General features: G+C 37.5%; 1 protein-coding gene across 1 annotated transcript; it reads left to right on the forward strand.

Annotated features, from left to right (window-relative positions):
* Window positions 1–589: 589 nt before the first annotated feature.
* On the forward strand, window positions 590–21,870 carry LOC309715426 (adhesion G-protein coupled receptor G2-like). Its single transcript, XM_082548546.1, has 15 exons — window positions 590–1,961; window positions 2,070–2,131; window positions 8,057–8,187; window positions 8,315–8,378; window positions 9,167–9,311; window positions 9,796–9,915; window positions 11,342–11,449; window positions 11,594–11,639; window positions 11,812–11,906; window positions 13,395–13,537; window positions 13,807–14,075; window positions 14,153–14,249; window positions 14,779–14,908; window positions 15,793–15,949; window positions 21,361–21,870. Exons 2-15 carry the CDS (start codon window positions 2,124–2,126, stop codon window positions 21,453–21,455), a joined length of 1,608 nt encoding a protein of 535 aa, XP_082404672.1. The 5' UTR covers window positions 590–1,961; window positions 2,070–2,123; the 3' UTR covers window positions 21,456–21,870.
* Window positions 21,871–22,035: the final 165 nt, after the last annotated feature.

Below are 22,035 nucleotides of genomic sequence, written 5' to 3' on the forward strand. Positions count from 1 at the left end.
CATTTATATGTATATTTATAACTACAGTATATCTCTATATTTAACTATTTATTCTAATATTTATGAATGAATGAATATTTCTGTACCATGCACTACTGATAGGGTACACTGTTGCTGCTCCTGCTGCTGATAGTGCTGGAGTGCAGGGCTGTGTTGATCTGAAACTGTGGACATTGAAAAGTCCATTGAAGAGATGGCAGCTTATTAACCCCTTAAAGCCGGTCGGAGCGGGCACGCTCCGTTTTGCGTAACTATTTTTAAATCCCTCTAGAACCGGAACCACGCAAGCTAGCACAATATTTTTTTTGCATATGAAACCGGAGGAGTTGTACTTACATCTTATGCCATCAGCTTGTCCTAGGTCACGGTTTCCTTCCACATATAGCTTTGCGAATATTGCATAAAAAGCGCTTGCAGCAACAAAAACATAATATTCAAGAAACACGCTTTGCTGATCCGATCAGCTGTTCGTAACACTTCCCACATTGAAACACATCAGCGCCAACGATCGCATGTCCGCCATTACCTGCCCGAAACCGGAAGTGACGTCATTTTCGCAGAAATGTAGTTTTTTACTTGTAGGCCTTAAAAGTCCATACTGGTGTTTTTATAAGTGATGTTTGACTTTATGCTTTTCTGAATAGTTGCTGGGATGCTTAGAACTCAAATTGCACTGCTTAAAATAGTTTATTTTCATGCACATGCTGTTTTCTTTGCAAATTTGCATCATGCATCAAACAAAAACGATTTTCAATTCTTTTGTAGTTTATTGCACTTTTTTGCAATTTATGTCGTTACTATGGACTTAATGCATACATATTATTAAAATATGGGCTATAACAGTTGTATTGCTGTGTAGCAACTTGAAATGCTCCCAAAAATGGCACTACAGCATGTAAAGATATAAAGTAAGCTCTGGCGGCCTTGGTTCTATAGTAGGTCTTAAAGGGTTAAAGTGTTATGAGATAACAATAAAATGCAAAGATTGATGTCAGCACTTGGAAACAGATTAGGCAACAGATTAAAAAAACTGTGAGACATAAACTAGGCTCTACCTGTGACTCACTCTTTGCATCTCTTTCTCCTTCTATCTATCATTCTCCACTTGCTATCCATCTAAGAACAAGGCACAATTTGCTATTGCGTCAATCTATTATTTAATTATCCACACTTAACAACTCTTACACCTAATCCAAAATTAAATAATGATGGAAAAATGACACAGAACCAAAACATTGTGATTAATAGTTAAATGAGATAGGCAGGCACAGGCAGGACTCCTTAAAAAAACACACATAAAAAAAATGCCTCAAGAAAAGGGCACTTGGCGCATCCCAGAGAAAAGTGCTCAAGCCCCTTCTATCTGTTGGTCATAGCAGTGACATACCACAATTTAGCCTCTAATGACAAATTTCTTTAAAATTCAGGATAAACTAGTTTATAAAAGGATAACTTAGTGCTTAATGTGTGAACAGAACAGTGTCTAGAACTCAGTGTAATATTTTTCAGTAGTTTAATGTTAGCCTGTATTTGCTGTACACCCAGTGGAAGATGTTAGAGTTTGTATTGTTGATTGTTATTTATGCTTAGAAATGTTTGACCCTTTGATCAGCAACACACACACACACACACACACACACACACACACACACACACACACACACACACACACACACACACACAGGCAAGGTACTCTTTGTTTGTATGTAGACGTCGTATGTTAATGAACCTATGCATATTCATGTAACCTCAATAAAAGGACAGTGTATGGGAGGACGGACGAGAGCAACTGGGGTCAAGCGAAGGGACGGCGCTCTGTCCGGTCTCTCCCGTGCACGAGTAACATGAAGAACTTTACCTATTTGTGTCTTGCTTAGCAGTGTAATTATATTGTCTTCAACGTTCCAGCGGATGGGTTCAAGCTACAAACCTATCAGAAGAAGATATATATGTATTTTTAGGTTTATGTCAGCTTATGCTTCCTCTTTTTTATTCAAAAAATAATTTACATGTCAACAACTTCCTATAAACCTCTTCAGGGTTACTCATTTGCCTTTTTGTCACATCAGGTGGGCTCCGAATTCTCATTTCGCATAAAATCATTTTAACAGGGACTGAGCAACATGCAAAGGTAGGCTGTTTGGCTGTATTTATGTTAGAGATTTACTTCGTCTCTCTGAATAAATGCTAATATTACAGCTATAATATTGTAGATTTTTGAAACTCTGAATAAAAAATTATTATTCTAATGTGTAAAGATTTAAATTTTGTGAATGCCTATCTCTGTGGTTTTTGGAGGGGTTTAAGCCATGTGTACTTTTTTAAACAAACTGTTCCTTGTGCGTAAATGTTGTGTTATTTATTTTATTACACATATATTGCTGTAAGATAATTAGAATAATATATTTTGAACATGTAAATATAACTCAAATAAGAAGAGAAAACTGTCTACGAAATGTTTATCCTCAAAAAAGAGTAGGATGAAGTATACACTTTTTCTGTTCCTGCCCCCTTATTTCAAATTCCATTATTTACAAGTCAGTATTCAGAATTTGACATAATATAGTCGATACATCAAAATGAGGACAAGTCTTCAATAGAATACAATGAGACAGCTCAATCCCTGAGAGGAAAATTTCTTATATTCTTGCAATTTATTGTTTTTAAATATTCGTGCAAATTTTTGTATTGATGATCATTAACTTCATCTGTACAGGTGTTCCACACACTAAGTCTGTGATATTTTACATTTGTCCTTACCACTGGCTTGCTGAACATAAAGATTCCTCTTGGGTTATTAGTATTTGGCCTTATTTGGAACAAGTTCTGAATATTGTGAGGCAAAGATTTTTTTTCTGCTTTGTACATTGATTGTGCAGTTCTGAGTTTAGCCAAATTCTTAAATTTAAGAATATTACATTTAATAAAAAGTGGATTTGATAGTTTTTTTTTAAGTGGTTTTATTTAAGTGTTACTTCACATCAGGCATCCCATTGCTAATATTATCATTATTAGTGGTGTAGCAGTTGTAGTATAAGGTGTAGAATTAGTATTAATATAATTGGCCTAACGGCCTTTGCCCTAGATGGGTTCAGTCTTGGACACCCCGCCTTTTCTAATCTTTGAAGCTAATATGGCCTCGTGTGTTTCCAATAAAATTAATTTGAACTCTGTTACAATATAGAAATTTGTTTTTGATTACCAATTAATAACAGTAACTTTGATAACTCGTGTCTGCTGTTAAACATGGTCATATAGCAATATGTATATAAAGCAGCAAATAATGTAAATATAAATACAAATATAAATACAATTTAATATGTAAATATTATAACACATCTTACACCTTTGAATGTGACCCATTTCCTCGCTTTTTGTGGAAACGGGAAGTATAGATCAGTGGCGTCAAACTCATTTGATGGGTCAGACCAGTAACACTCCCTTTTCTGTCAGTGTAAGGAAGTTACATACTTAATAATTTGAAATCTGTCAGCATGACTCTACCAGAAAAAGCTCTCGCAGCTCATTGCCCAGACTGTCCCGTTTTTTTGTTGTTGTTTTCTTCCTTTTTTTCACATTCAGGCCTGAGAGATTCAGTTACAATAGAATAGAATAGCATAGAAAACCTTTATTATCCTACTAATGAGAAATTTGGGTGTTACACAGCTCTTATAGCAAGAGGAATATGAAATATAGAAGGAAGACACAAAGTGGTCCTATATACATAAACAACCATTCATGCCAGCAACAGCTGCTGGTAAGAATGACCTGCAGTAGCACTCCTTCCTACGCTGTAGGCAGTGTAGGGACTAACGCGTTATTAACGAACGCGTTACAGTAACTACATTATTATTGTGGTAACGAGCACGGTAACTAGTTATTATGCCAAAATCAGCAACGCGTTTACGCTACAATATTAAAATAAAAGTCTATTCAGCATGAAGAGTGGGTATATACGATTATTTGTCTGTTGTCACTGGGTGGTGCTGAGGTCATATTCTGGGGTCAGCTTGTGTAAAGGAAGAAATACATGAGAAGTTTAATTCTCAAAGCTGAAATAAAATCTAATCCTTCCCCTCCTGACCGGTGCTTCAGGTTCTGAAGTTCTGCTTTTACATTTTTTCAGTCAACAGTTCTGCTGATGCCTGACATGCAATATACAAAAAGACAAAGCTGTCTAGACTAACAGGTTATCCAGGATAATATTTCACCTTTGATATTCAAATCAAAATTATAAAGAAGGAGACTCCTTAAATCCAAATCATTGTAATAAAAAGTGGCAGGAAACATCTTTGGGGTGGCTGTAGCTCAGGAGGTAGAGCAGGTCAGCTGCTGGTTGGTTGGCGGTTCTATCCCTGGCTACCCCTGTTTGCATGCCAAATATCCTTGGGCAAGATACTAACCCCAACTTGCTCTCTGATGCATCCATTGGAGTATGAATGCGGATGAATGATAGTTAGAAAGCACTCACCATAAAACAGTGCTTGTGTGAATGGGTGTGTATGGGGTGAATGTGGCGTGTTGTATAGAGCACTTTGAGTACTCCGGGAGAGTAAAAAAGCGCTATACAAGAACCAGTCCAAACTAGTTCACGCATTTTTTACTTCCAGGCTGGACTACTGTTTTTCATTATTATCAGGATGTCCTAAAAACTTTCTGAAAAGCCTTCAGCTAATCCAAAATGCTGCAGTAAGAGTCCTGACAGGGACTAGAAAGAGAGAGCAGATTTCTCCTGTTTTGGCTTCCCTTCATTGGCTTCCTGTTAAATCCAGAATTGAATTCAAAATCCTGCTCCTCACATACAAGGTCTTAAATAATCAGGCCCCATCTTATCTTAATGACCTTGTAGTACCATATCACCCTATTAGAGCACTTCGCTCTCACACTGCAGGCTTACTTGTTGTTCCTTCCTGTTGAGCCTTCAGTTTTCAGGCCCCTCTTCTGTGGAACCAGCTTCCAGTTTGGATTCGGGAGACAGACACTATCTCTACTTTCAAGATTAGGCTTCAAACTTTCCTTTTTGCTAAAGCATATAGTTAGGGCTGGATCAGGTGACCCTGAATCCTCCCTTAGTCATGCTGCAATAGACGTAGGCTGCCAGGGGATTCCCATGATGCATTGAGTTTTTCCTTTCCAGTCACCTTTCTCACTCACTATGTATTAACAGACCTCTCTGCATTGAATCATATCTGTTATTAACCTCTGTCTCTCTTTATCCTGTCTTCCTTCTCCGGTCCCAGCAGATGGCCCCGCCCCTCCCTGAGCCTGGTTCTGCCGGAGGTTTCTTCCTGTTAAAAGGGAGTTTTTCCTTCCCACTGTTGCCAAAGTGCTTGCTCATAGGGGGTCATATGATTGTTGGGTTTTTCTCTGTATCTATTATTATAGGACATACTGAACAATATAAAGCGCCTTGAGGCGACTTTTGTTGTGATTTGGCGCTGTATATATATATTTTTTATTCCTATTTATTCTATTTATCCCCTTCGTATATTTTATTTATATTTGTCTCTGTATTTATATATATGTGTGTGTATATATATATATATATATATATATATATATATATATATATATATATATATATATATATAACATTCTGTAACTGTAACTTCTGTCGGTGCAGTGCTTTTGGAAACCGAATTTCCCAGAGGAACCCACCCGAGGGATTAATAAAGTTCTATCTTATCTTATCTCTTATCTCTATAAATAGAATTGAATTGAATTTACCATATTTGGGAAAACTTTATCAAGGGTTAATCTAACAAAGGTTAGTTTGTCAATTTTCTACTACTTTACCCATATTTTGATTTGACTAGTGTATATTTTGGTAATAATTTTTCATTTGAATTATTATGGACAGGCGAAATGTAACCCGCTCTTGAGTAAGTACACCTCACTCTAGGTTCAGTAGTCAAGTATGAGTGCATGTGATGATAACACACATGTTTTGAGTTAACTCTAAACAATCTTAATGCAACAACAGATAACAATTACAAGACAGAAATTACAACTGAGGCCTTCACTAAAAAGAAGAGGAACAAGAGAAAACTGTTCTTAATCTCTTGAAATGATGTTTAAAGGGTATTTGGTTAGTTGCAACTCCACCTTTCACTGGTCCTGCCCACCCACTTAAGATCAATGTAAATTAAGTTTGACACCACTGCTCTCTAGCGTTTATACTCGGGAGTTAAAGTGGGCTGGAAGGAGTTCAGGTGTCCGCAAGTTTTGGTTGTGGTACTTAAGAATCTAGCTGGAGATACAGAAGAAGATTCTGTTACACAGTGTGTTGCTAGATAAAGGTAAAGCTGCTGTATTTCATGGAGAGAGAAAAGAGTGCGAGTTTAATTCATTCAGAGATCCAGAAAGTTGTAGAAAGACAGGACAGGAGAGGGAAAAGACAGGTCAGATTTAAAGATAAGCACTGCTCAGTGACGCTTGATAAACTGCAGGTTGCTGTCAATTGTAAAGACAGTATAAACAGTATAGTGTCAGTGTATAGGGGATGGACATCAACCATGATAGCTTGTGAAACTGCTGACATCCTGCACAAAGAAAAGCTGCTGGCAGATTCTTTGTCCAGGAAAATGCTGTGTAATTATATGACAGATTTTTGGAAAGAGGTGAAAGCTCTCAATAACTGTAAACCATCTCTACCATCAACTGTTGAAGGTGTTTCTGGGGGGGGGCAGATAACATTGCAGCATTATGGAGACAGCATTACAGTGCGTTGTTTAACTGTATAAAAAGTGAACCATACGAGGACAATTTTGACATGAGTAATGACACAATAAGTGTAAGGACACATGAAGTATATGAAGCCATTCATAGGTTATCTGATAACAAAGCTTCTGATTTGGATCACATCACTGCAGAACATTTAAAACATGCTAGTTTAAGGCTAGCTCCTCTTCTAGCACTCTGTTTCACTGGGTTTATGATTCATGGCATATTACCAGACTTAATGCTGTGTATTTTACTGGTACCAGTTATGAAGGACAAAGCTGCAAAAGTGAGCTGTTTGGATAATTATAGGCCGATACTTGCCAGTATTTTATCTAAGGTGTTAGAAAGAATCTTGTTTGACAGAATTAGTGTGTTCATCTCTTCTCTGTTTAATCTGTTTGGCTTCAAACCAAAGCACGACACTGACATGTGCATATATGCACTCAAGGAAATAGTCAGTTTGTATAGGGCTAAAAATTCATCTGTCCTCATGTGTTTCATTGATGCCTCTAAGGCTTTTGATCGAGTGAACCACAGAAAACCTTTTGATAAACTGAAGAGATGGGGAGTTCCTCAATACATCGTGAGGATTCTCTCTTACTCGTACGCTCATCAGAACATGCAGGTTAAATGGGGAAGCAGTATTTCTGCCCCCTTTGGTGTCAGCAATGGTGTTAGACAGGGTGGGATTTTATCCCCAATTTATTTATTCTATATGTTGATGATTTGTCCATACAGCTGAGAGCCTGTAACACTGGGTGTATATTAGGTAAAACATTGATAAATCATCTTATGTATGCAGATGACCTGGTTGTTTTTAGTCCAAGCAGTGCTGGGTTACAGGATCTTCTCAATGTCTGTACTGAATATGGTGTGCAATATGACATAAAGTACAATGCTGTTAAAAGTGCTGTTTTGATATGTAGAACTATGTAGTACAGGAGGACATGCAGACGGTTGGTGTGAGAAAGGAGAATGCAGTGTGCCAAACCCTAAAGCAAGCAGTCAAATAATAATAATAATAATAATAATAATAATAATAATAATAATAATGATAATTGTTGGTGATGTTTCTCCATCAGTGCTGTTAAGTATTTTTCCGAAGAAAATTATCTGTGTCCTCGTAGACTTTAGACAGTTGTTAGAACCCACAGATTTCACAAAAATGTGTCTCTTAAATTCAAAAGTCTTATGTTTTAGTGCTTCTTAATAACACCTTAATCTCATCAGGCAGTATTTGCTTTGACGGAGGGTGAACTTCTTCCATAACCTAAGCCTATTATTGTTTGTAAAGCACAGATACTGTTTTAAATTAATTCTCTGCACTTCGCAGCATGAAGTGGTGGCTTCTCTTTTGGCTGGTGTTTTTCCTGTCACACCAACCTCCTGCATGTCGTAGTTCACCACCAGTCTGTAAAAGGAAAGGTTCATCAGGTCAGTTTTCCTGCAGGGGCCAGTGCAACGGTAAGATGCTTTACTATTAATATTTAAGGCTCATGTTTCCATGTGAAACATTCTGTAGAACCTTTAATTAACTCAATGTTGTAAAAATGTGTATATGATTAATTAATTAATTTATTTATTATTACAGGCAGATGCTGTAAGGAAGTTTTAGCCAACATTTTTAAAACCGGAAGCTGTGATGACGCTGTCAAGTAAACACTTTCCTTCTAAATAACTTTTTTTGAGTTTTCTATTTTGAAAAACTGTTAGATTAAATATGGAGCAAAATCAAAAGGGTTGAGATGGTAATGTGTTTCAGATGGTTTATGGCAGGGGTGTCAAACTCAATCAGACAAGGGGCCAAAACCCAAAGCACACTTTAGTTCGCAGGCAAACAGGATTTACTGAAGAGATTAAAACTGAAAGTTTTTTCTAACATAAATATGAACAAAAACAGGACAGGATACAATATTCTTTCTTAGAAAATGACTGAAATAACTAAAAAATACATCCTGTCAAATGTATAAAAATTTAAAATATGAAGGTGCTCCAAAAATGAAAATAAAAACAGGTCACTATTGTCCCGTTATACTGCCACTGTATCAGCTCCATTTGAACCTGTAAAAATGCAGTTCCGTCGTCAGCAGCAAATGGGTTGTGATGCAGCTTGAAATTTATTTTCTTTTTCTGGTTTACTTTCCAAAGCACAGTGTGCACTCATAAGTGCAGCTTTACTTGAAACTCCTTCACTGCATCAGCACATCAGTGATCATGCAAGTCTGCAATTGGCAGATTTCCTCATTCTGCTCACAAACTCTTTTCTCTGACTTAGTTTCTGCATCTTTGTAAAATACACCATGTTGCCAAACTTTAAATCTATTTTCCGGGATTTGACCTGCTGGCCTTGACTTTGACATCTTTGGTCTGTGGTGTGTAATTAATGTAAGATTTTTAATCAGAATGTGGCATTCTGATTTTTTTTCTTATCCTTTTCAACAAGTGCCATTAAGGAGCTGCAAGAGATTCTAGAGGAAGAAGAAATAAGCGGGGCCAGTTCATCAATTATTTCTGACACTGTTGTTGCCCTACAGTATAAACCCAATCGTACCTTTAGAGGCCTCGACATTTATGCCAGCGATAATCAGGTGTTTAAAAAATTATTTCATAGTGTAATGTGACAATGATATTTTAAGCTGTTCACAGTTTTTAGCAGCAAAACTGGCAATATCTGTTTTGTTTAAAGTTTTGGTCTTGAAAACTGCTGGGAATGGTTGAGATTGTTTATATCCTATTGATGTCCAAATGTGCATGTATTTTTAGTTACTTTTGTCCTTATTTTCCCTAAGCCACAAAACAGCTTGTTTGATATTGCTTTAGCTATGAAATATCTGAACATGTTCTTTATACTGTAGATTAAACTTTCCTGCTGCTTTGCATTTCGGAGTCTGTGAACCTTAATGACTTTCCTCAAGTTCCAGCAATTTGAGATCATTTGGACTAAAATGGCTGAAGAGCAGTTTTGGATTTCCATTAAATTTATAATGCATGTTTAGATATATGCTAAGTTGAGAATAATGTTACTGTTATTCACATCATCTTCCTGTTTTTGGCACGTTGATGCATATGCAGGTACAACCAGGCCAGTCTCCTCCCAGCAGCAGAGTGAGAGTTCAGCTGCCGAGTGAACTGCAAGCTGGACCAAACAACAAGATTGTGTTCTGCATGATTAAGTGGCCAGAAACATACCAGGTCAGAAATTAAACTCTGTTATACAAAATCTTGAATTTTATACAGACATAGATTTTACACTGTAAATTAAACTACAATCGTTTGTTGATTTAGCTTGTTTTAGCCAAGTAACATTACTAAAAAAAATCTTTTTACATAAGCAAACATTTGGTCCATATTTATTTTATCTTCCAGTCATTTAACATTATTTATTATTAAGAAACTTTTGTCTCACTATCTTGATAACAGACCTTCATCTGAGCACTCAAACCTGCCACCATTCAGCTCAAGTCACATTATTTAAAAACAAACAAACAAAAATATAAGCATATATACATAATTGACCCTTGACTTTAGAGAAGTAAAGCAGGAGACAAATAATAGATTTTTTACTTAGTGCAGACCTCTAGGAAACTAGAATAGCTAAAGTAACATCCACATAAAGGCCCCAAGGTCTCATAGTTTTTTGTAGTAAAACACTGCATTGTAATAAAATCAATTCTACACACATTACATGTCAATTGTTTAAAATTAGCTGCTTATACACCAAAAGTGCTTCAGCCTCAGCTTCATTTGGAAATATATGATAATTATCGGATAGAGTTGCTGGCAGAACAGTAAAGTGATTGCTTTTATGTTCATGTCAGGAAGACAGATGTGTAGATTTTATAAAGATTTATTTGGAACCTGCCGTGCCTCTGCACATCAAACTAGTGACAAAAATATAGCAATTTATTTTGAGTTAACTCGCACAGATATCTTCATGTGGAGAAACAGTTTTAAAACTGCAATGATTATTTACCCTGCTGTGTATTCAAAATACCTTTATGCCATATAATAGCATTTCTCCCAAGCTACAAATATTAATTCATATATGCAGTACATGAAAGCTCCAACACATGTAACAATGTACAAATAACTTTGTGTCCAGTACGTTATTGCCTCCATGATTTAATAAATGGATTGGATGTGTCTCATGAAGGAGCAATAAGTTTGGACTTAACATTGTTCTTTATGGTTTAATGTCTTCATATTTTAAACATAAAAGAATGTTTTGCCACAGGAACAATAAGTGAAATATTGTTAGTCATTTATTTATTTACATTAAATTAGTTTAATTTTATACATTAAAAGACAGCTATGGGAACTGCTCTAATCAGTAAGAGTTAATCAATTTGTTCAACTTTCAAACAGGAAGAGGATGAGTTATATATTTAAACGCAAATGTGCTGAAGGTCTTTAGCAATAATGCACAAAATATAAATGTGGTATATATTAAAGACACTTCTATGTATATTTTTATGTAGAAAAGTTGGTACACCAGGGAAAAATCACTACAACCTTTTAATAAAATGTAAATTACATTAAAATTATTTCATAATAGACAACAAATCTTAAATAAATATTTTCTCAAAAAACAAACTGAGGAATGTGTGTTTTATTGTAGACTGACGTTTATGACAGAAGACTGTTTGGCCTGAGTGTGCAGCGCAAGAGGATATCAGGACTACAGCAGCGTGTCAACATCACCATAAACCTAACCAAGGAAATAAATGTACTTAATGTTGTCATTTACTGCAGATGTGCCTTTTACAATATTATATTATTAAATATATTTTATCTTTTGTTTAGCAAAAGTTAATAAAAAAAAAAGTTAGGCATATATAGTATTTAAACATGCAATATTTCTGTGTCACAGGACACCCAAAAACCCTCGTGTCAGTTCATTAACTTCTCACCAAACAGTGAGTAACCAAGCATCACATCTGCCAAGAATAATGTAAAACATTAATATTTTTTTAAATAACCTTCAGTCATTGTTGTTTGTGTTTTGTCTTAAGATCACAAAGCTGATCTGATCTGACTTGGATATAAAAACATCTTATGTATCACTGATCTCTATTTTTGATGTATCAGCTTTTAGTGAGGATGGATGCATTACTCTATGGACTCGTGGTCAGAATAATGTCACCTGTTCCTGTGACCATCTCACATACTTTGCTGTGCTCCTGGTAGGAGGGACAATTTTTCATTCTAAAAAAGTGGAATTTCAGGACTTACATGTCTTTAGACTTGAGGGAAACTCGATCAACAAAATATAGACAAACACCTCAGTAATAAAATGGGAAATCTCTTTTAGCAGGTGTGTTGCTAACAATCCAACAATTTCACGCTGAGTTGGACACAGTTTAGCTATCTGGTTCTGATGCTTTGGTAAAAAGTTGTTGTGTGTAATGGCCAACTTCAGCCTTAACTCACATAGTCAAACTTTCTATTGTAATTCCTTTAAGCAGTTGTCAAATTTTTGAAGAATAACTTCTTGAAGGACATTCAAAGCTCTTTTTGGATGTTGTCTGCCTCTTGCTCCACTCTCTGTCAGGATGATTGGATAATAACGCTTCAATAATGTTGTGGTTTTTTCTTCTCTTCTACTCTTTAACTGTAGTAATAGTATCTTTGGAATCATTTTAATGCTGAAACTGTCAACACATAGTATTGCATGGACAAACAAAATCTGACAGTACCTTTACTGTGTTCATAATTACATCAACTTTGATAAGATTTTCAACACCACTGTGTAAACATAACAGAGCCCCCGCTGTGTTCTACAGACAGCTGCAGACACTCACTGTTGTATCTCTCTCCTGACCTACTCCATATAAAAAAATGTGAACCAAAAAATGTCATTCCTCCATCAGGCATGTTACCAGTGATTTTCAGTACAGTTCTTATGTAATTTAATGTGCATCAGCCTTTTCTGAAGAATTAGAAGCTAAATATAAAGACATGAGGTGTGACTCAAGACTTTCATAGTACTGACTTTACAGTATGTTTAATATATGTTAAAACAAAAAAGATTCATTTATACTGTACAACGTACAACACTCATCTCTTGCCAAAATGTTTCCTCAACTATAGTGTGTTATTAAGAGTGTAGCTGCACTGGGTGTGCCCTGCCTACGTCGTGTGATTCCTGATACTATCACTAGATGGCCCAATGTGAACAAAAGTAATCTTTTTCTGTTACAAATGCTCCCTTTACACCATGACTACAATCTTCATTCTTTTGTTAGTATCATCTGTTCTCACGCACAGTTCATTGGCTCATTGATTTGTCATTGATTATCTTATCTGTGACTTACTTTTCCTCATCTACATCTTTGTTTTACAACACCTAATTTACTGAAAACTTTCTGAAATAAAAACCGTGTTCAGGGTGTTGTGATTTTAATTTGATATAGCCAAAGACTTGAATGATGAAGAAAAGAAATACTAAAACTGGACAAACAAGACTGTATTTCCCCAATCACGTGTCTGTCTCCGGCTTATTTTATTGTATCGAACTGTACTCTTGCATACACCTCCTCTATTCCTGTTGCTTATTTTTTATTGACTTTACTGCTTCACTGTTTGCGTGTCTTATGTTTAATTTCTACTCACTGACTACTTCTCACAATCAAAATGCTGCAAAATAAAGTGAGTGTGTATTTTCTGCACAGCTGCCTGTTTCTGGCTCTGATACAAATGGCACTGGGTCCCTCTCACCTAAAGACCAGGAGATTTTAACATACATCACTCTGATTGGCTGCAGTCTCTCTCTTTTTGCCCTGGTCATCACTGTTTTGCTCTTCATCACAAATAGGTAATTAATTTAATGACATTCTTCATCCTTTCTGTCTCTGCTTTTGTCATTAGACTCCTCCTATCCCATTGACTATTCAGCATGTACTATCGCCTTCCAGTCCTGACTTTTTTAACACCACAGTCAATTAATAACCTTTTTGTCTTTTTTCTTTGTTTTAATCTTTGTTCCTTATCACATCATACATGTAGATTTGGTCTAATTGTATTCCAAACAGAATAATACTAAAAAAGATGTGACTTACCATGAATCACATCTGCATTTGCCAGAAAGGTCAGAGAAGATGTTTCTATGAAGGTCCACATCAACCTCGTGATTGCCCTGATCCTCCTCAACCTGCACTTCCTGCTAAGTTCCAGGGTGGCAGCAGTGTCCTCCACTGGGGTCTGTTTATACATGGCTCTTGCCCTTCACTACTCCCTGCTGACTACTTTCAGCTGGATGGCTTTGGAGGGATTTCATCTCTACCTTCTCTTAGTCAAAGTCTTCAACATCTACATCAAGAGATACCTGCTCAAACTCAGTGTGGTGGGATGGGGTGAGTGGAATAATTTAGGCATGAAGCTGTTTATCATCATCATCATCATCATCTAAATAACAGTTCTTGTTTTTCAGGTGTTCCTGCAGTCATTGTGTCAGTGGTGGTGATCATAGACAGAGGCTTTTACAGTCCTGTCTCTCTGGACGCATCTAAATCCAACAACACTGATATGTAAGGAAAATATCTCCAAGCATCTAAAATTGAATAAAGAAAATTTAAAATAACAATTCATATTTATTTATTAACTGTTGGTGTACGCATGTACAGTGTAGAGGGAAAAGTGTCATACAAAGGATAGGAATCAAACTCAATTTTACCAAACACTTATTTGCCTATATGGAGAAGTCTCTGGTATATTTCACCACATGCATCTAAATTATCCGTTATACCCACCCCCAAAAAAGTTAATTCTGTTCATCTGGATGTAATGTTTTCAGTAGGAGAAACGTTTCATCACTCATTCAAATGTGGGAAAGGCTGGGGAAACCTGCAGTCAGCTGAGACTGAAGAAGTCACTTGGATGAGTGACGAAAAGTTTCTTGCAATGAAAACACTACGTCCATATGAACAGAATCAAGCTTTTGGGGCGATTTCCCATCCTGGATGATTGGGCATGCATCAATACGCCTGCAATAAGATTTCTATTACAGAAAGTACTTCTTAACTGAAACATGGGTCATCTGAACTCCCTTTCTTTTAGATGCTATATAACCAATGACAAGGTCAAGATGGGGACTACACTGGGACCATTCATCTTGGTGTTCTTCTTTAACATGATCATGTTTGCGGTGACAATCAGACGAGTTTGGACTCTACGCAAAACCACAGAGGTACTGGGCAGTTTTGTGTTGCTATTGTCAACATGTCCTATGAAAGCTTACAAATAACAATAATGAATTAGTCTTATAAACAACTGGTAGTTTTATATAACAAGAAAAATAAAGGCTAACTCTAGTCATCACTATTGTTAATTTTTATTTTACATTAGTCGTTCCTTTTAAAGGATGAACTGTGGGATGGGTTGTCTGTTAGCTTTTAAGACCAAGTAAATTCTCAGAAAAAAATAAAGGAACACTTTTTATTCAGAGTGTAGCATTAAGCCAACTTGATGAAGTAAACTTCTGGGATACTGATCTGGTCAGTTAAGTAGCAGAGGGAGTGTTAATCAGCCTCAGCTGATTTGACGTTAATGAAATAAACAGCGAGAGGTATGGATGCCATTAGATATCAGGATATCCTTGATCCATTGTCAGACCCTAAATTGGATCAGTGGTTTCTTGGTTCCTCCTGGTGCATGACAATTCAAAGACTCATTTGGCAGCTCCTGAAGGAAGAAAGACCTGATACCATTAACTGCCCCCACACCTATCTGACCTAAATTCAATAGAACACCTCTGGGACATTATGTTTTGGTCCATCTGATGGTGCCAGGTTACAGCTTAACTGTCCAGAAGCTCAGTGATGCACTGGTCCAGATCTGTGAGGAGATCCTTAAAGACACCATCCAACATCTCATTTTTTTGCAATGAGATCTGTTGTGTTTTTAAAGTGTTCCTTTAAATCTTTTCAGCACTGTATTGTATTTTGTAGTCATTTATCTAAAAACAAACAAACAAAAAAAAAACATACTTTAGTATTGACTATTTAAACACATTTGTCTTACTGTGTGAGATTGTATATAATCTCCTGTGTCATTCTATATTTGGCAAATCAGTTTGGGCAGAGTAACCGTGACAGAGCCAAGAAAGACATTTGTACCCTGCTGGGAGTCATGACTCTGCTCGGCATTACCTGGGGCCTGGTCTTCTTCTCTTTTGGATACCTGACCACTCCTGGCATCTACCTCTTCTGCATCCTGAACTCACTGCAAGGTCTGTATAACCATTTTTATGTTAAGGCAAGGCAAGTTTATTTATATAGCACAATTCAACAACAAGGTGATTCAAAGTGCTTTACAGAGACATTAAATATTCTTGAGGTGGTAGTAAGCTGACTTTGTTATTGTCTTAATGTGTTTTTCTAAGTTTAGGTCTGCATCCATCACTACACCTAAATTTCTCGCCTGGTTTGTGGTTTTTAGATGTATAGATTGAAGTTCTCTGGTGACCTGTAATTGTTTTTCTTTGGCACCAAAGATTATTACTTCAGTTTTATTTTTGTTTAGCTGGAGAAAATTGTGGCACAACCAGACATTAATTTCCTCAATGCATTTACCAAGAGCCTGTACAGGGCCTCGGTCTCCTGGTGACATTGTGATATATATTTGTGTGTCATCTGCATAGCTATGATAGTTTATTTTGTTGTTCTTTATAATCTGTGCCAGTGGGAGCATGTAGATGTTAAACAGAAGGGGTCCCAAGATGGAACCTTGGGGAACTCCACATGTGATACTTGTCTGCTCAGATATGAAGTTACCTATTGATACAAAGTATTTCCTGTTTTGCAAGTATATTTTGAACCAGTTTAGTACAGTCCTGAAAGACCTGCCCAGTTCTCCAGTCGTTTGAGTAATATGTTGTGGTCAACAGTATCAAATGCTGCACTGAGATCCAGCAAAACAAAGACTGACATTTTCCCACTGTCTGTATTCAGACATATGTCATTAAACACTTTGGTCAGAGCGGTTTCAGTGCTGTGGTTCTGTCTAAAACATGACTGGAAGGCATCATATCAGTTATTCTGTGTCAAGAAGTAATTGAGCTTTTGAGAAACTCCTTTTTCAATGATCTTACTTAAAAATGGGAGATTTGAGATCGGCCTGTAGTTGTTCATTCATGTCTTGTCAAGATTGTCCGTTTTCAGTTTACCTGACACCTGACATTAAAGAAAGGTGGACAAGCTGTAACAGGTCTGACTCCAAAGCCTTTGAGACCTTTTTGAAAGAAACGTGTTGGCAGGACATCTAAACAGCAAGAGGAGTTCAGTTGACCTAAGATGTCCTCCAGGTCTTTGCTGTTAATAGGGTGAAACTGTTTCATGGTGTTTAAACAGTTTTTTAAATTTTAAAAATAGACTAAAGAATTCATAGGCTTCTAAATGTCTACTGTATAATATTGTTTGCACTGCATTTCTGAGAGAAGCATATTACGTTTAAGGGAAAGCACTTTCTATTATACATGGAAAATAAATCCATTTAGCTCTCTCATGGTGAAAAACCCATGCTTCTGTTTATAGTTGCTAGTGTTGTATTCATCATGGTTATCTTGTGTCCCCTGTGTTTACTGTGTTAATTTCTGCCACCCTCTGTGTACTCATCCTTTTATTTCAGGAACCCTGTATTTAGTTTAGTCATGTTTCTGTATTTTCCATGGTTAGTTATCTCACTTCCTGTTTTATTTTAGAGTTTGTGTTCCTTGTTTGTAGTCATGAGTTTTACTTCCCTTGTGTTGTCTGATCATCCTGTTCAGCCATGTCTTGTTCTCCCCACCTCTCTTCGCTCCTCAAATCAACCTTCGGTATATATATTGTCACTGTCTACATGGATCCTTTTCAAAAAGCACCTGTTTCTGTTACTTGCTTCCCAGTGTTTTTGTTCTTCCTTTCTTTGCTCCTGCATCTCTCCTTGGCTTTATGTTCTAGTTAGTGTGTTTTTAAATCTGTAGACTTCAGTTTCCCTTTGTACTCATGTTAGTCAGCCTGTGGTGTTTTTGCATTGTACATGTACAATGACAATGAAGGTATATTCTATTCTATTCTATTCTATTCTATTCTATTCTATTCTATTCTACAACAACAACAACAACAACAATCTTTATTTATAGAGCACATTTAAAAGCCTTGGGCATACCAAAGTGCTTTACATAGAACAATAAAAAGGTTCAAACATTAATAACGAAAAAATAAAAATAACGAGTTATGTTCACAGATAAAAGCCACCAATAAGAATGACTACAGCACATGGGTAATAGCAAGATAAAAGCTGTAGCACCATAATAAAAGACACCAATAGAAAGATAGGAGGGAATAAATACATGAGGTCAATAGGTCACAGCAACCAAGCAAACAAACCAAACCAAACAAACAAACAAACCAGCAATTAAAAGGTGGAGAAGGCAAGTCTAAAAAAATATGTTTTAAGCTGTGATTTAAAAGAATGAATAGAATCAGATGCCCGGATGCCAATCGGGAGATTGTTCCACAGCACAGGTGCGACAAAAGCAAACGATCGATCACCTCTAGTCTTAAGTCGAGATCTGGGCTGAGCCAGCAGTAACTGTGACGATGACCTTAAAGCCCTAGCAGGAGCATAAGGGTTTAAAAGATCTTTAAGATAGCTGGGTGCAGTGTTGTTAGTAATTTTAAAAGTAAACAACAAAATTTTAAATTGAATACGATATTTGACAGGCAACCAGTGCAAATCGGCAAGGACAGGGGTAATGTGGGCAAACTTGCTGGTTTTAGTTAGAATGCGAGCTGCAGCATTCTGAACTGTCTGTAGTCTATGTAAAAGGGAAGAGTGGAGACCACAATAGAGTGAATTACAATAGTCTAGCCTCGACGTTACAAAGGCGTGGATGAGCTTTTCTAGATCTTTATACGGGATATAGCGCCTAGCCTTAGAGATAAGGCGAAGCTGGTAAAAGCTAGATCTGACAACAGCAGACACTTGTTTGTCAAGTGAAAAAGAGCTGTCAAAAAAGACACCCAGATTCCTGACAGTATCAGAGAGAGAGCTACTAAGAAAACCAAAGGCATCCCGGAGTTTGGCACGAAGGGCATTACTACCAAAAATCATAATCTCAGTTTTCTTATCATTAAGGATAAGAGTATTCGCCAACAACCACTTCCTGACCTCAGTCATGCAATCTCGGAGGTTATTCAGAGACAGAGCCAGATCGCCGTTTAGCTCAAAATAGAGCTGGATATCATCTGCATAATAGTGATAAGCAATATGGTATTTCTCAAAGATGGCACTTAAAGGAAGCATGTATAATGAGAAGAGGGTAGGGCCCAGCACAGATCCCTGGGGGACACCACAGCAAACAGGTACAGCCGAAGAAGAGGATGTAGCCAGATGTACCGTAGAGAGCCGATTGGAGAGATAGGATTTAAACCAGTCCAGGGCAGCGCCCTTAATGCCTACAGTGTGCTCTAGTCTCGCTAATAGGATATTATGATCAACCATGTCATTTATATTATTCTCATCAAGGTAGGTCTGCAGTTGGAGCAGAACCACCTTCTCAAGTATTTTAGCCAGAAAGGGAAGCTTAGAAATTGGTCTAAAATTGGCAAAATCACTAAGCTCAAGGTTACTTTTTTTTAGAACAGGTTGGATTATGGCATGCTTGAGAGCTGAAGGTACATAGCCAGAGAGCAAGGAGAAGTTCAATATGGACAATAAACAAGGTCCAATTACACTGAAACAATCCTTGACAATACGGGATGGGAGAGCATCATGTACACAGTTAGTATTGTTCAACTTATCAATTAGACGCTTCAGAGTGGAGAGGGAAACGGGTTCAAATTGATAAAAAGTGGCCGAAAAATCAGGGGTAGACATACAATCAGTCACCAGAGGAAGAGTAGATCTAAGGGATAAAACTTTATCTAAAAAATAGTTTGAGAATTTTCCACAAAGACCCGGGGAAGACAGCAGTGGCATAGAGGGACGGGGGTTCACCACAGAGTTAAAGATTTTAAATAGAATACGTGGATTATCACCATTAGTTGAAATAATTTTAGAGAGAAACGCCGCTTTAGCCGTTCTGGCAGCAGTTTGGAACTTCGAGCGGCTAATACGCAAAATATCATAAGAAGACTGAAGTCTATCACTCCTCCATTTCCTCTCATCATGCCGACATATACGTCGTAGAGCGCGAACAGAATCATTTAACCAGCATTGTGAGTAAGTACGAGGGCGTTTCATTTTGATAGGTGCAACAATGTTAAGAATCGAGGAACAGGTGTTTAAAAGAGTATTTGTAGAGTTCTCAAGTGTGAGTGGGGTAGAACAATCCAGCATACTAAGCGGGGAGTTAACAAAAGACGTAGTAAAATTGACCACAGTATCGGCATTAATAGTACGCGTAGGATAAAAAGGAGAGTTTAGGTATTGTCCAGTATCACCCAGGTCTACATCGAAGATGACCGGGGAATGATCAGAGAGACCAGTATTCCTAATTTCCTTAATGCAAATGGTATTTAGGCGGACGATAAACCACGACACACAAAGTGGTCCGAGAGCCAGTCAGTTCCAATAGCTGAACTTCAAAACTGGAATAGGTTGGAGAGGATAGCAGCCGTGCATCATGTTTATTTTTGAAAACCAAGGCTAAGCCACCACCTCTACCAGTTAGCCTAGGTGAGCTAAAGAAGGCACAGTCAGGAGGTAGAAGCTCAGAGAAGGAGATAAACTCACCCGGAGAAGTCCAGGTCTCCGTTAGGAATAGGACATCCAGTCCCGAGGTGAGAAAAAAGTCATTTAGGAGGAAGGCCTTATTTGAAAGAGACCTAACATTAAATAAGGCCAACCGAGTCCGGGGGGCCAGGACCTTAGAAGTAGCCCGTCGCAAGGAACACAGGTTGTTATGTTGAACACCGCGGCCAGACGGTGTTATCCAAGGTCGGGCAGAGTGGTAAGGCACTGGGCGAGCAGAGTAGGTTTGAGAGCCGACTGAGCAAATCCAACGGTGGGTTAGCAATCTAGCTGCAAAGCGGCTGCTGAGATAGTGGAAGAAACGGGATAGCTCACGGCTTGTAGAAGGGTAGTCCATAGCCATGGCTCTGAGATAAGCCTTAACGCGGACACGGACGCCACTCCTCCTACCCCGTTTCCTGAGGCGTTTCCTACGGAGCATGGAGAGAGGAGGATAGGTCACATAGGTAGGGAAGACAGGCATCAGGGGGATAGCGGCACCGGCGGTCCCAGGGCAGTCAGGTCGTTGAGAACAGGAAAACCGAAGATTCAGGAGCGTACAATCACCTAGAGAACATAAAACCAAAGATAAAACAACGAGAAGTACAACGCCAAGGCGGAGACGTGGTCGAAGACGGTCAGCCATGCACACCGGCGCCATCTTGCTTTTGACGTAATGACGTTTAATAGAATTCTATTCTATTCTATTAAACTATTCTATTAAATGAATGACTTACTTTAAGTTTCAATCAATCTGTCTCCAAGCGTCTGCGTTTTGGTCCTTCACAACTTACAATCTGCACATCCTGCAGATTCTGACACACAGATGAATTACTACTTTCATTTTCAAATGTGCGTACTCATTGCATCTCCTGTACACAGTCTAAACATTTACTTCTCTCCCTCTCTCATGCTTGTTCCATGCAGGTTTCTTCATCTTCCTGTGGTTTATGATGTCACTGAGAAAGGCTAAAACTGCAGTTACTAAGACAAGCAATGAAACACGAAGCACCAGCACCTAGCTTACACACAACTACCAATACCCCGAGAAGTTCCTTTGTGTGTGCTGTTGGAATGTTTAATGCTATATTAACTTGGAAACATTGTTGTATACATGAGTTCAAGAAGAAATTGTATCAGATAAGAGATCAGCTGACACTAAAAAAATGTATGTGAATGTATTAAGTGTGAAGATTTTAACAGCTCAAATTTAGTTTGAAGTTTTCTTTTTATTGCAATAGACAGAGTTTTTGTGGCAAGCAGTTTATCTTATTGTTAGAGGATAGATCACCTGTCTCTTTTTACACTCGCTTTCAGAGATCAGAGGCAAAACAACATAAAATTGATATTTTGTCGCATTTTCACCAGTCTGCACATTAGATCTTAGTTTTAAATGAAACTCACCTGGCATTAGTTTAGTATTTTAAGAGGCTGTTATGTTGATTTATTGCACACACAGTATTTTGCTTTATTGTAATTGAACTGGTCTGAAAATTATTTTATATTAAAGCACATTGTGAATCACTAAAGGCTGTGGTGTTAGTAATAACAGTAATAGCTGTCTTATTACCTTCACCCTATGGACATTTACGAGTTACGGGA

Source organism: Aulonocara stuartgranti (genome assembly GCF_965226115.1).
Source record: "Aulonocara stuartgranti genome assembly, chromosome: 1".
NCBI classification, from domain to species: domain Eukaryota; kingdom Metazoa; phylum Chordata; class Actinopteri; order Cichliformes; family Cichlidae; genus Aulonocara; species Aulonocara stuartgranti.

Excerpts from the sequence above, each read along its gene's own strand:
- LOC309715426 (XM_082548546.1), top strand. Across the intron at positions 9,312-9,795 it reads TTTATGCCAGCGATAATCAG|GTACAACCAGGCCAGTCTCC; the intron begins GTGTTTAAAAAA and ends ATGCATATGCAG. Across the intron at positions 14,250-14,778 it reads AAATCCAACAACACTGATAT|ATGCTATATAACCAATGACA; the intron begins GTAAGGAAAATA and ends CCTTTCTTTTAG.